General features: G+C 36.1%; 1 protein-coding gene across 7 annotated transcripts in view; it reads right to left on the minus strand.

Annotated features, from left to right (window-relative positions):
• ERC1 (ELKS/RAB6-interacting/CAST family member 1) overlaps nucleotides 1-14,214 on the minus strand; it is a 302,544-nt gene that overhangs the window by 216,456 nt on the left and 71,874 nt on the right. For all 7 annotated transcript variants that reach the window (XM_080393515.1, XM_080393513.1, XM_080393510.1 and 4 more), the window contains exons 4-5: nucleotides 3,736-3,810; nucleotides 1,511-1,666 (exon numbers count right to left, since the gene is read on the minus strand). In XM_080393515.1, coding sequence (XP_080249641.1) covers nucleotides 1,511-1,666; nucleotides 3,736-3,810 — 231 coding nt within the window. The remainder of the gene's footprint in view (nucleotides 1-1,510; nucleotides 1,667-3,735; nucleotides 3,811-14,214) is intronic.

Consider the following 14,214-nt stretch of genomic DNA (forward strand, 5'->3'; position numbering starts at 1 on the left):
CTTATGGTTATGTTTATGTATGTCAGATATGGGGCACTTCACCCAGTGGTTTTGAAACTGCTATTTATGAGGAAATTAGGACAGGAAAAGGGACATTTTCCAGTTCAAGAGAAATAAAGTTAATTGTCAAGATACAGCCACAGATGAATATACAATACAATACTGAAAAAATACTTGTTGTGCAATTACAAAACAAGGTAGGACAGCAAGATATGAAGACTGTAGATGGCTACAAGTTGTGAGTGAATTGTTATCAAAAAGGACCAAATTTTCTGCAGGAAAATAAACAAGCAGACATAGTAGATGGAAAAGATCCAGAAACTGAGTAGCTAAACAGATCTATAGGCCCACAGAGGGAGAGGAGAAGGGGAAATTGAAGAGCTGCTAACAAGGGAAGAGGGAAAGAAGGCAGAAAGAAGAAAGGATGGAAGGAAGAGGTGCTAATATTGTCTCTCTGTTCCTAATTTGAAGAGGGTATCCTTCCATTCCTAGAAGCAACTCGTGGGATAAAGGGCAGAAGTATAAAAGGACAGGTGTGGTTATCTCGAGGCAAATCAGTGAGCTCGTGTGAGGAAAGTGGAAGTAACATATACTTATTACACATCTCTACTTAAGAGCAAGTAACACATCTCCAAGAAACTTTCTCCAGCATTCTTTCTTCGACAAATAATTTAAATCAGGACAAATACAGTAGGTTACAATTGTTCAGGACCTAGTAGAGTAATTTTCAACCTCTGTTCCAGGAATTTGTACACTGCTTGCAGAGAGTACAAAAAAGCTAAGAAAAGCAGGACTGCTCACAATATACTTAAATGTGCTGTACAAGGTGGCCTGATTTTTCATTACAAAATATTAGGGCCCACTAAAAGACTGAGAAACACTTCTTTGGGAGCGACAAAGAATGAATTGACTTTTGGCTGTAGCCAATTCTGTAGTTGGTGTCCATCTTTATACCTGAGGATCAACATGTCTCACTGCTGTATTTGTCCTGTGTTCCCAACAAATCTACTCTCGTCCTGATGCCACTACTGGAAGCAGAGTATAATTCAAAGCCACTATAGTGACAGTTCATGCTCTTTTCAGCCATTACATAATAAAAAGACCTACTAGTTATAGTACAATGGTTGCAAAAAGAAACACTCCTTTTTCAATAGACTACATTTGAAAAGACTCTAGACCAAATAAAACCTAAATTTATAATAGATTAGCAATGGTCTAAAGACAAACACAAAACCCTTTTGAAATAAAAGAAAGTCAGATGTGACAGTAAAATCTAAATTTGGGCTGTTGAACTTACTGAACCATCATTATAGTATTTTTAAATTTCAATTCAAAATCCTCTTAAATATTTTAAAGTTATTTTAGTGGTTTCATGTCAGAATACAAATAAATTGCTTCCCAACATGTGAACGGGAACCCAGACTGTAACTCCTAACTGAATTATGAAAATTTCTCTCATCTGTTCTCTAAGCTCAGTTTATCTTATCACTGTTATTTGATTTCTCAATACCTTATTTTTCATGAATTTGGAGTGACTACGATACACCTCCATTTGCTTCATTTCCTCTTCACGTTCCTCTGTGCTCAGAGCTCCATTTGACTTCAACATCTGAATCTCCTCTTCCAAATCCCGGAGGCCACGCTCCATGGAAGAAATTTTTGAATCCTGAAAATTATTAGAAGAGACAGATAAAGATACGCAGTTAGATGATTTTTTAACATACCATTGGAGCAAAAAAAAAGGAAATAATTTCTTGGACATGTCCCTCTCCTTAAAATTTACTCCTGAAGTTCCTACAGAAATCAGCCTACACCTCTTTACATAGCATCTGGCTGAGTGCCCAAGTACTCATTTTTCATTTATTTTTATCCCTTTCAAGGAAAGCAAGAGTTTAGTACTGAAAGAAAACATGGCTAGGGGCGAGGGACACTGTGTATGGTGAAGAAATAAAGCAATATGAAAAAAGGTTGCCTTGTAATGCAAAGCCAGCATGAACCAGAGAAATTTAATTCTAACCAAATGGAAGCAGCAAAATTTGACTGCAAGAATGGCAAAAACATGAGTTTGTGCTACTAGTAAATTGAGTGGGGTCAGAAATAGAGGACATAAAAAACACCACAAGCAAGGAAAAGATGCAACAATCTAGTTTTGAGTGGACAATCTAGTTTTGAGTGGATAAAGCAGTTGGGGATCCCTAAAGTCTTCTGGCTCACATATACAACATAAAAAACATTTCATGGTTAAAAAATACACAGCTCAAAAAATAAAAATGTCAATCTACTATTATCCTCATAGTTTTACAGGTTTTCAATCTGCTTGATTTACTGTTTCTTTAGAAGTCTTATGTGTTAGGAACAGCAAGAAAAGATTCATACAACACACAGAGCTTCATGCATCCAAATAAATACAGGTATTATTTATGAATTGTAACCTCTTAAAACAGTCTATTTTTTTTATTTAATCTCTCAAAAATATTTCGTCTTTCCTGAAATACAGGTAGGATTCGAAACTATCCACTCTTTCATAGAGCAATTCTTCATAACTGTTTTTGGTCTGATAATCAATGCACAACTGAAAAAAAGCATTAAACATTTTCACATACAGGTTTTCATTAATAAGAAGATTTTTTTCTGAAGGCCCATTATGAAGATCTAGTTGGCTCTCCTGCTTAGTTTTTGATGCTTAAGTTAAAATCAGTAAAGTGGATTTTTGCCACGAAAACTTAAGAGAAGTAGTAAGGTGAAGTGGTATGTTGTAATTTACAACAGTATTCCGTTTCAGTGCTTACATCATTTCCCAGAAATACCGGTGTTTCTCTTTTGATAGTAAAGACAGCTTATTGTTACCAGATGGTCAATTAGTTTTCATTACTATGGACCACAAAGATGACTAATAAAAGCAAGACGGTAAATTAAAGGCTCCAGAGTAGAAAGATGGAGAATTTCTATGGAAAATATTGAGAAGGAATGGAAAGAGTTGGAATAGGAAAAAAGGAAAATAAAAGAGAAAGGCACAGACAAAGAAGTAGGGAGAAAGATATGAAAATGGAAGAGTATAGTTTGCAAAGACAATTTCCGGTTTTTTAATTGTATTTGTCCAAACCCTATCTGATATACTTTATGGACCATACAATATGAAATATGATTGCATAAAGCTGTGTAAACCACACACTCCACTTTGTGGCTCCTGAGTTCTTGGCAAATTGCCATAGTTCCATTATATTACTTGAGTTAATGGTTTAAGAATTCAATCACAAATTCATCTAAAAAAGTTAGGTTTATGATGGCATACAGACATCTTTCTAGCTATATGACCTATTATTTAAGTGGGTTTTGAGTTTGCAAATTGTAATTTTGTTGACACACAGAATGCAAAACAGTATTTCAAATGCTGATACTGTAAAAAGAAAATAACCCACATCATCATAAAAACCTACTAATCCATCATTTCCATCCTTGTAATACAACAGACTCTAGGTTAACCAAAAGAAATCTGTATATACTGCTGCAAGTAGACAGAAGGCAGGTTTCTATTGTGTCATGAGGCAGCTCTGTCTCTTCACTGATCAATAATAACAAATAAAGCAAAATAGATAATAGAATAGTATAAAATAAATATACTTATTTTAAATTAGAATACTGAACAGAAGCGTACGGCATTTGGTAGTCACCTTTCATATGAAAACCCATTTTCCAGAGAACAAACTCTACTGCTGCCTATATGCAATCATTTACCTTCATCTCAATAACAGTTTGCAGAGCCTTTGTCTTGGCTGTGTCAGGAGCATTTTCAAATCGACGATGGATCTCCTGTAGCAGCAGCAAAGAAAGCAAGAGTTAGCATAATGTCATTTTGTCCCATCTATCAAATAAACAAAGTTACTAGAAGCTTCCCTTTCCAACACAGCATAATTCAGTGCTGCCTTCTGATGTTACCAGTTTATACACTTCGTTTTATCATTTATCATATGAAAGAAAGGACAGGGAAAAGTTCATTTAACAGAATCACAGCCTCAGTTAAAAAGGCACATAAGAAACTGCATCTTGCACTACCTACTTACTCAAAATAAACCACTGAAATGACAGCTGAGTACACCAAAAACCCTATCATCTGCCTGCTAAACTAATCTAAACCATTACTAGTTTCTCATGGAAGACATACAAATAATTTATTTGACTAGATGCTTACTGAAAACAATAATGATGTGGTTTATGTTTCAACAAGCTATAGGGTGCAGCTGTACCGATCACACTTCTTTTCCAACTTTTTTACACCCCAGAGTAGCAATGTTTAACTATGCGTGATGAAAATCGTTCTCCACTGGGCCTCAAATAAAGCTGAAAGCACGTGACTGGATAGTACATTGCTCTAGAAGCTCACAGTATGCAGACAGGAGGACAAAAGTCTGTGTGATATTTCTGTTGATGTGCATTCATGGAACTAGCATTCTTCAGACTGCTCGCTAAGGAATAAAATGTTAGAATGCTGAAACAACTTGTTCTACCATATAACGTAGTTATGGGTTTCAAACCAACAAGTAGGAATACAGGAGAAACAATATAGTATCTACTCCGCTTTTTCATTATTGGTCTTACAATAATATTGTCCTTACACCACACACTAATGTTAAATGTAGGAATGTGAATACTGTTAGAATGTTAATATTATATGACATAAAAATACTTTGGTGCCCATAGAGTACGAACTGTGCTACCAGCTGACCTAACAACAAATAGCATATGTGCACACACAGTGTAGCCATGGCTCCCCTGAAACACCTAAAAGACAAATCAAAAAATCTATCCACAAACTCATACTTTCAACAGACATGGTGAAGACATAACATTTTGTATGGTAGCCATACATGCAACTTGCTCCATATGATTATTTGAATGAGAATGGTAGAGTTGTATAGTGCTTTTCAAAATACTGGAAACACTTACTTATCTTGTAAGACTGTTAAGTGCTCTTACATAGCTGTGAAGTGAGCAAGATAGAAATGCGTAGTGATATGACAAGGGCCACAAGAAGAATTCTGCATATATTTGGCACAAGGCCATTTGCTTAAGTTGATGCCTATGAATGGTAGTAACCAGAAAACCCAGTAGAAGGTTCATCTGTCTTTAAATACTACAGTTGCGTATTTCCCGAGAAGCTTTTTTTACATGTATGTTTGCAGAGTAGGGTGGTATCTTCTGGAGGAGAAAACAAAAAAACCTCACCCGCCAACACTGAAAAAAAAAACACCCTGAAACCCAGAAAACCCCTCTAAATATATTTGCTTCTCTCATAGACAACAGGTAACTTTAGAGCTTCTGGTCATGTATCACTGACACCACATAGACCAGAGTGGAACAATACCATTATTATTCTTCTGCTTACCTGTACCTATATTCACATAATGGATTTACTCAAATCTAAGCAGCCTGACCAGACATTTATTTTGGCCCAAGATGTCGTCTATCTGCCTGTAATGTACATGCCCAAAGAAAGGGCAGCATGCATACTTCTCTGCTATTTTTGTCAACAGACATCTGAATCACACCATAATCAGTAATTTCTCATCCCCAGCCTTCCACACTGTTGGTCTCCAGCACTCTTCCACTTTTCCAGCTGCCTGCAGGGTTAGGAGCATGCTTCTTTTTTCTCTACAGATATGGCTTCTACCTATTCAAGAGGTTTTATCAGTGAGGCAGCCACTTTACCTTGAATATGCTGGTGTTTAATCTAAGGAGGGGAACATACACCAAGATGCTCTTTCCAGGGTGTTGTTGATAGGGCCCTCTAAAGACTGCAGGCATTATCTCTATGACCATCTCCTTAGAAGGGCCGTAAGCTTTTTCAAAGCAGTCAGCCCAACCAAGTGAACCTGTATCTACTACCATTTCCTATGCCCACCCTCAGAAGAAGAAAAAAGAAGCTGTCAGCACACAGGACATCATCAGCACAAACTGGACCAACACCCTCATGTCACTTTTATTACCTACTCCATCCTCGGCATTTTTCTTGAGCCACATCAATTAAACTATTTTTCCAGTCTGTCTCCACTGCTTACTATTCCAGTTGCCACCTCTTCAGAGGTAGTATTTCAGAGATTCATTTGGTTATGCTGCCATACAAAATGTTAGAAAAGAAGCTCAGCATGAGGTTGAATTTGCTTTAAAAATGTCATTTCAACTAAGCATAGGACAGACTGCCACATAAGAAACTCAGAACTTATCTTACTACCCCCAATCAAGGATCAGAGACAAAAATCATAGTGCTTCATAGTCTTAATAAGAATAAGCTGTGACGAGCTTCTAACACTCAAGAACAGCATGAGCATTTAGAAATATGAAGGGAAGCAGATCCAACACCTCCACCTGTTTCTCAGTGCTCTTAGCAGTACCTGTCATGGAAAACATGACTCTTTTTCAGTATCCTTGGTCTTCCTCCACAGGGAATGATCTCAGCTGCCCTCTTTAAGGTAGCTGTGGTATATTTTTCCCCTGTTTCCATCTCAGCCAGTTCTAATGTGCTGATTCAAGAACTGCACCTTAATTCCAAGATATTGTGGCTGTCAGTCCTTCTCATGAGCTCTGGACAGCAATGAGTTTCTGTCTTGCCACTGGCACAATGTTGTTACAGGCACCTTTTCAATATCTTAGCATGTATGACACTCTAGCTAGACTGGAGCCTTCAGAAATTTCCCAAGGAGGCTTTTGTACAACTCCAGCGGTAGGAGTGGCTTCCTTCTGAAAAATCTCCATATCTGAAGTTTGCAGAGTGGACCCTGGGAACTCCATTCATACATTCACTGAGCAGCATATTGGTGGAGAGACATCCAGGTACTTCACTGTTCTGGAACAGCAAGCCTGTATCTATTTGGCTGAAGTGAACCGCACTCCTTGTAGAAATACGCAAACATCTGAATAAGAAAGAAACATAACTTCTGACTATCCCTCTGGAGAGGCTCATACGTGCACCACATCCTCCAGTCCCTTCTCATTATTCTCATGTCTTTCCTGCAATTCCCAGGCTGAGAGGAACAGAGATGTTAAGGCACATACCATCCTTTTCGTAAATTCACATGGCACATTATGTGAGGTGGTATTTGAGAACGTTTATTGTACCACACATCATATACTGCTGTAATACCAAATTATTCTGTAATCTCTGCTTGGCTACAACAGCACCTACCAAGAATATACATATAAACAACAGAACTCCAATAATGTCATTTAACTCCTCTAAGAGCAAGCTAGTAAAACCAGTCCATAGTTAAAGAAAGATGCCCCAATCACATGTTGGTGGCACGTTCAAATTCACATCCACTTATAAAAAGCTTACATGGTATAGGAAGAAAAGAGAGTTTGAATCCCCCAAAATTTCAGGATTAAAATAAAAAGTTGCTTCTCAAAACTTCAAAAGTCAGGGAAAAAAGGAATAATTCTGAAGATTAATTTTTGAGCTTAAAAAGGTAAAGAAAGATCCAAGAGTGAAAAGTATCCTATTCTGAATTGCACGAGCTTTCACTAAATACAGAAAGTTGTATCTCCAGCTGTTCCTATCACATCAATTATACAACCATCCAAGGACTATTATTGTAGAATAAAATGAAACAGAGCTTAATAATAGAAAAGAAATTAAAACAAAATCTTGTAAAATTCTAGAAACTGAGAAAACAAAAGATAAAAGGTAAAAAAATAATAGGCCGAAAGCCTATTTTAAACAATTTATTATTTTTATTTTAGTAGTGCAATTACATACTAGATAATTTCCACTTGTGCAGAGACGTGGTCTCTGACCTGAGAACATAAAAGCAACTACTACTATAGAAATGGAATATATGGAATACACAGTAAGAGAACAGCATGTCACTAAAAGAGATGCTGACACACCAGTGTCTGCTATTTACATTGCACAGTGTTTCCACATATAGAAAATTCTTCTAAGCTTTTCTCTTTAGAAATGCCTGTACCTCCACAGTCTGAATTGATGCTTTACACTTCAGCAAAGGAAATGTCCTACTGCTACCATCTTAAGTAATTTCCCTGTGATTCGGATGACATAACCTGCTGAAAACCACCTCCCACCTCTTGACTGCATAGTAAGGACTTAATTTTGGCAACATGCCTACTATTCTGAAAAGCCTAAAAGCAGGCCTACAGGCAGACTGAACCTCCCTAGAACACAGATTTAAGTGTGGCTGCTGAAGGAAGACACTGAGTAGATAGCCTTCTTAATTGTGAAATACAGGTTACTTACTTACCTTTCAGTGGCAGAATGGAGAAATGCTAATATATCATATCTCTGATGCATTCAGATTCTATTATGGACACACCCCACACAGATGAATGAAAATTAATATTTTTATCTTCAAAACAGGACTTTGCACAATAATTAAAAGCATAGGACCACACACACATATCAGGATCAGAAAGATACAAAACTAATCCTTCAATCCTTGCAAGTTGTCCATTCTGATAAAGTAATAAAGCATTACTCCATTGTTCTGCTTTCACACATAAAGAACTTAAAACATGTAATTGATACCGTTCCTTAATGGATTAGTAAAATTCAACTTCTGCTTAACTTTGAATGCAACTTAAATTAATATAACAAGGGGTGGCTCTTATATATATGCTTTATATTTTTAGGGTTTTTATACATTCAATGATTCCTTTATTTTAAAAAGACAACAGAAAGGTTAAAAAAAAGCTAGTAGCTCTCAAATTATGTGCAACATGCATGCTTTTCATTGTTAATTATTATTACTATTAAAAATATGCAACATATTTCTTTTCCAGTTTAACCAGTGGGAATGTCTAGCTACAAGGTATCTTGACAACATTCCCAAGAACATTGAAGAATGCTCAATTATACAATTTCTGTTCCAAGTTTTATGTTTAGTACCCCATTACTACAAGCTACTAGAGTTTTTACAATTACTTGGCATAAACAAGAAAATCTTTAGGTGGAGGGTCACTTTATTACCTGCTTGGTGCTAGAGCTACCAGTACAGGTATACCATGTCCACTTTGTGTGTCTACAACTTAGAAATGATATCGCTATATTGACGAGAGTTCAAATAATGACTGCAGGAGCATAATTTGTCTTCAGGGGGGAAAAAATCAAAACAGAAGTTATAGTGCAAATTGATCACAACTTTAAAGTACCTTCACTGGCAACACAAATTCAGTACGTATTGTTCTGTCTTAAAACCACTAGGATTCAATAACTAGAAACCGATGGCTAGAAATAGTTAGAAGTTTTAAACCGTGTGGCCATTTAACCAAAGTTGGGGTTGGTACTTCATCACTACCAATTTTTAGTTAATAATAGCTGTCTTCCCTTAAAAAAAAATAACAAAATCCACTTCAAAAAAGATATAAAATCAAGGTGTGCATCATAATACATCTGCCAAAGAGGTCTGCAAAGTACTACAGTACCCCTATGAGAAACAATACTGTAATTTTTCTGGTCAGCATAATGACATAGAACTGCTGATCAAATGTACTGAGAACATCGGATATGTAAATAGCTGTGATAAAGTGATTTTAATGCACCATAAGGAATGACAGATTCTGTGGGTTTTTTTCTTGACAAGAAATGCCAAAATAATTGAAAATTCGAGAACATAGTTTAGAATTGAAGGAGTCCTCAATACTGAGCAATATTGGCACTATTTCTCAAAAATACTAAGAAATCATACACATGTACATAAAAATGAAGGGATTTAATCAGAACCTCTTCTTCCTTCAGAACCTGGCCATATCATGCATTGTTATTCCTTCAGTTACTCCTGCCTCTGATTTTGCATAGGATTTGGCAGAAATGTGAACGTGCACTTTTATGCAATGATGTTCTTATAGTGGAGTAGGCTTAAAAATACAGCAACTTATCTCTCAGTAGCACAAGATAAGCACTTTCCAAAGCAAAAAAGGACATGCCTTCCATTTCCTGCAGAACCTACAAAATCAGGCAGCAGGTACCACACAGAGAATAAGAAAAATATGCTCTCTCATACATTTCTTTTTTAAAAAATTGACAAAAAATATGATGTGCAATTTAAAAAACACAGCTGTAATTCTGACTTTTTTTAATCTTAACTGGCCTACTCATGTCTTTATACAATCAAATATGATGTTCTGTGCAGGATCCTTGCATCATTCAGTGGACTGGACAGTTTTAATTAAATAAAAAATAGTTGGTTTTATTCTCCAACAGGTAGTCCAGGCCTAAGTGAATGTTACACATTTTGTACTTAAAGTTTAGATGGCTTTTCTGTCAACCTTTCATGTCTAAACCTTTGAAAAATTTTAGCAACCTAGTTCCAATTAATTACAATGAAACACAAATGTTATACCCAAAGGAAAATTTCACGAACACTGATCAGTTCAGTATTAACTATCATTGTTAATTTTAGAAATTATTTTATAGATCTGTAAGATCAAATAGATCTATAATTGTGTAGAAGGACAAATCAGTACCTAACCTGATTTTCTTCCACTATCAAGTAACTGGTGGTGTGGGTAAATGGTGAGAAATGGGTGTTGCATGTCTTGACTTAATGCCTTCAACACAGCCTCCAAAACATCCCTGTAGCCAAATTGGTGATGTATAGACTGGAGAAGTAGTTAACAAGGTGGCTGGAAAATCAGCTGGATTGTCAGGCTCAAAGCCTGGTGATGAGCAGTATGAAGCCCAATGGGTAGCTGCTTACTATTGACAACCCTCAGGGGGTGATACTGTGGCCAATACTGTTCAGTGCCTTTATTAATAATCTAAACAATGGGACAGACAGCCTTTTCAGCAAGTTTGCAGATTATATGAAATTTGGATAAAACAAGAATTGGGAGTAAGCAGTGTGCCCTTGCTGTAAAAATAAAAACAAACCAAAAAACCAACAAAACCAAAACCAAGCCCAACTACATCCTGGGCTGTATTAGCAAAGGTACACAACCAGGAGATGGGAAGCAGTTATTTCTCTCTATGCAGCTCTTGCAAGACCACTGCTGGAGTACTGTGCCAAATTTTTGGCTCCCGCAGTACAATGAAGACATTGAAAAGCTGAAGAGAGTCCGACAGACAGCCACCAAGGTGGTTGGGACTGGAACACACGATGTAAGAGGAGAGGATGAGAGAACTGGGTTTGTTCAGCTGAAGAGAAAAGAAGGCTTGGGGGGAATCTTGAAGCTCTCTAGAATTATCTAACCGGAAGCCGTCAAGATGATGGAAAAAAAAATATTTTCAGAAGCGCACAGGGGAAGGATATAGGCAACAGGCAAAAGCTGCAGCACAGAAAATTCTGACTTGTTAATAAATAAAATATTTTACCAGATGAGCAACCAAACACTGGCTGCCCAGAGTGGTTGTGAAATCCCTGATTTGAGAAGGAAGTTGCATGAAATTACCTCTGGAAGAGCCCTTCAACCTGCATGACTCATTTATGAAAATATCATTACTAACTGGGACCAGAAGAGACTGGATAGTATTTTAATTGTTTAGTTCCAGGATTTTTATGAGTATTTTTCAGAAAGTGCTCAATACCAGTAATTGTAGCTACTATTTCTGCAACACAAAAAAAAAAAACAAACTGAAAAGAGAATGTGTAATAAGAATCCTGTGTAATTTGTCTCATTACTATTAGAGTTTTGCTACTAAAAAGATACAGTTATTCAAATTTGGAACCAATAATCATGGTATTTTTTTTCAGAAATTATTTCTGTATTTTTCCATTTGTCATTTCCTGCATTTGCAAACACAATCAACATATTTCCCTAAAAAATAAATTGATTGTATTAATAAAGAGCTTAACTTTGAAAGATGTACTGAAAATTGCACACACATTGATAATGGAGAGCCGGTTGCTTTGAAGCTCAGTTACCTTGGTAAAGAAACTGATCTTTGTGTTTTGCAATTTTATGAATACATTCAGACAGTGATTTCTAAATCTGATGAAAACCTCAGATATTAGGACACTTAAGTTTGTCAACAAAAGCCTCATCTAAAGTGAAAATTAAAACTCAGCTTCCAGTTCATCTCAGTATTCCAATTAGCAAGAAACAAAAGCAAAATCCCTCAAAACTTCAGCATTACAGTAAAAGCAAGATAAATATGAGACCAATTCCAATCATCCTATTACTTTCAAGTAGCAAGCCATTGTGTTGAAAACTGACTACAGAAGCGTGAATTCAAAAGCTAAAGAAAAGTCAATTAAATATTAAAATCTTAATCATGTAGAACTTTATTCACATATATACTATTAGTTCCTCATTTTTCCTTTCTTCCCTCTTATTTTAAGTGCAAATGCATATTTTTTCCACTTAAATTAGCTTCCAACTTTTTAATAGCATTTTCAATTATTTTTCTCTTCCACTGCAAAGTTCCACACTTGCGGAAACAAAAGTCCACAAATTTAATTTCTACTGAAGAAAAAGTGCAGGATAATATTAACATCTCCAAGGAAAGTATACCTACGCTGTAATTTGTAACAAAGCAAATCATGTAATACATATTGACAAAGAAAATCATCTAATATAACAAAACCCCACCTAGAGGGGGATGGAGGTGCTAAAATGAACTAGTTAGGATTTTTCCCTTGTATGAATAAAAAGAAAGAAAAAAATGTCTTTGAAGACAAGAAAGCTTACTCATATAGAAAAAAAAACCTCAAAGTAAGTTAAAAATACTAAATCTCTATAGTTTTTGCCCCCATGCTAAAAAAAGCATAAGAATAAACCCACTGAATTTTTTTTCAGTTTGATGAGATCATAACTACAATAAAGAAAAAACACCCTGACAGATGACTGCAGTTCTGCTTTTTTCTGTTTACTTAATTCCTATGACCTATTAAATGGCCATATAAAAATCAGATTTTTTTTATACTAGAATCAGGTGGTGTCGATGATCTCTTTGTAGTCTGGAAATACGTGGAACAAGTATATTATTTTACACACTGATTTTTCAACTTGCTAAGAACTATCAAGCTACCAACCTCTGAACTGCGGAAAGATTAAAATAATTTTATATATGTTTAAATATTTTCAACTGTCATTCTTTTCATAAAGTCACATGTAAGACATTCCAAACTACAATGGTACCAAAAAAAGCAAAATGTATAAAGAATAAATTATGCATACTCTCAAGTTGCACTAGCCCATTTTCTCAAATTTTGATCTACAAAAGCTCTATGTGTTTCAGAAGTACTCGTAGACCAAACGAGTGATTCTAAGAAAGACATAATGATTTAAAATACCTTGATTTAAATCACTTCTCCCTGCTATCCTCTTCTAAAAGGTTAAAAGAATGAAGCAGCAATAGAAAAAGCAGAAACTTAATTTAACTCATCAGAAAGATCTTCCCTCATATGACAGTAGTAAGAGTTCCAGTTATTGAATGTGTCTACTCCAGCAAACAAAAAATTCTCTCTGCAAGAGTGTTTTATTTACGTTGCAAAGTCTTGGAACAGGAAAAAGAAAGTGTTCTTTGAGATAACTCTAATTGCTCCAATTAAAATTTCTAAACCCTTCTCTGAGCCTGGAGCAGAAAAGGGTAAGAACTTTAACAAATGCCTGGAAAAAGAACTTCTTTGCAAAACTTGTCACAGTTAATTAAAAACTGGTCAGATAAGGCAAACAGCCTTTCTCTTCATTTATTTCAGCAGTGCTCCAATGGTATCTTTAGATGGCAACATCCATCCTTTCTCACTCATCTCTCAGCTCCTTGCTGCTGCTGTTTGGCCATCACATCAAGTTTGATAATCTAAAGCGAAGTCAAGTATACATATGTTATAGCCTAGCGCGCCTGCTCGCTGCTCTGACAGGCACCTGCCCTAAGTGGAGGCATAATGAAGATGCTCACAGAAATTTAGTGTTACTTCCTAGAATAAAGTGAGCACTGTTAAAAGTCAAATAGCTACAAACAGGGATCAGCTCTTGTAATATCAGCTCTTGTAATAAGGCCATGCTAGATAGCTGTAACACAGTTCACAAACAGGACTTTGTGGGGTCGCCGTTTCAGCAAACACTGAAGATGAAAAGAAATGATAGTTTTTTCTGCCATAGCCTCTTTCCTTAAGTTCATTGTCAATGAGTGCCCTTATGAATGACCCATTTCAGTGACTGCTTTACATACAAAGCCACCCTTTATTTGTTAAGTGCCACATCCCTAACTCCTTAATTCACTTGTGCACTCGGTTGTATTAAAAACTGACCTTGTCTGAATGGGCC

This window comes from Falco punctatus, assembly GCF_963210335.1.
Source record: "Falco punctatus genome assembly, chromosome: 6".
NCBI lineage: Eukaryota > Metazoa > Chordata > Aves > Falconiformes > Falconidae > Falco > Falco punctatus.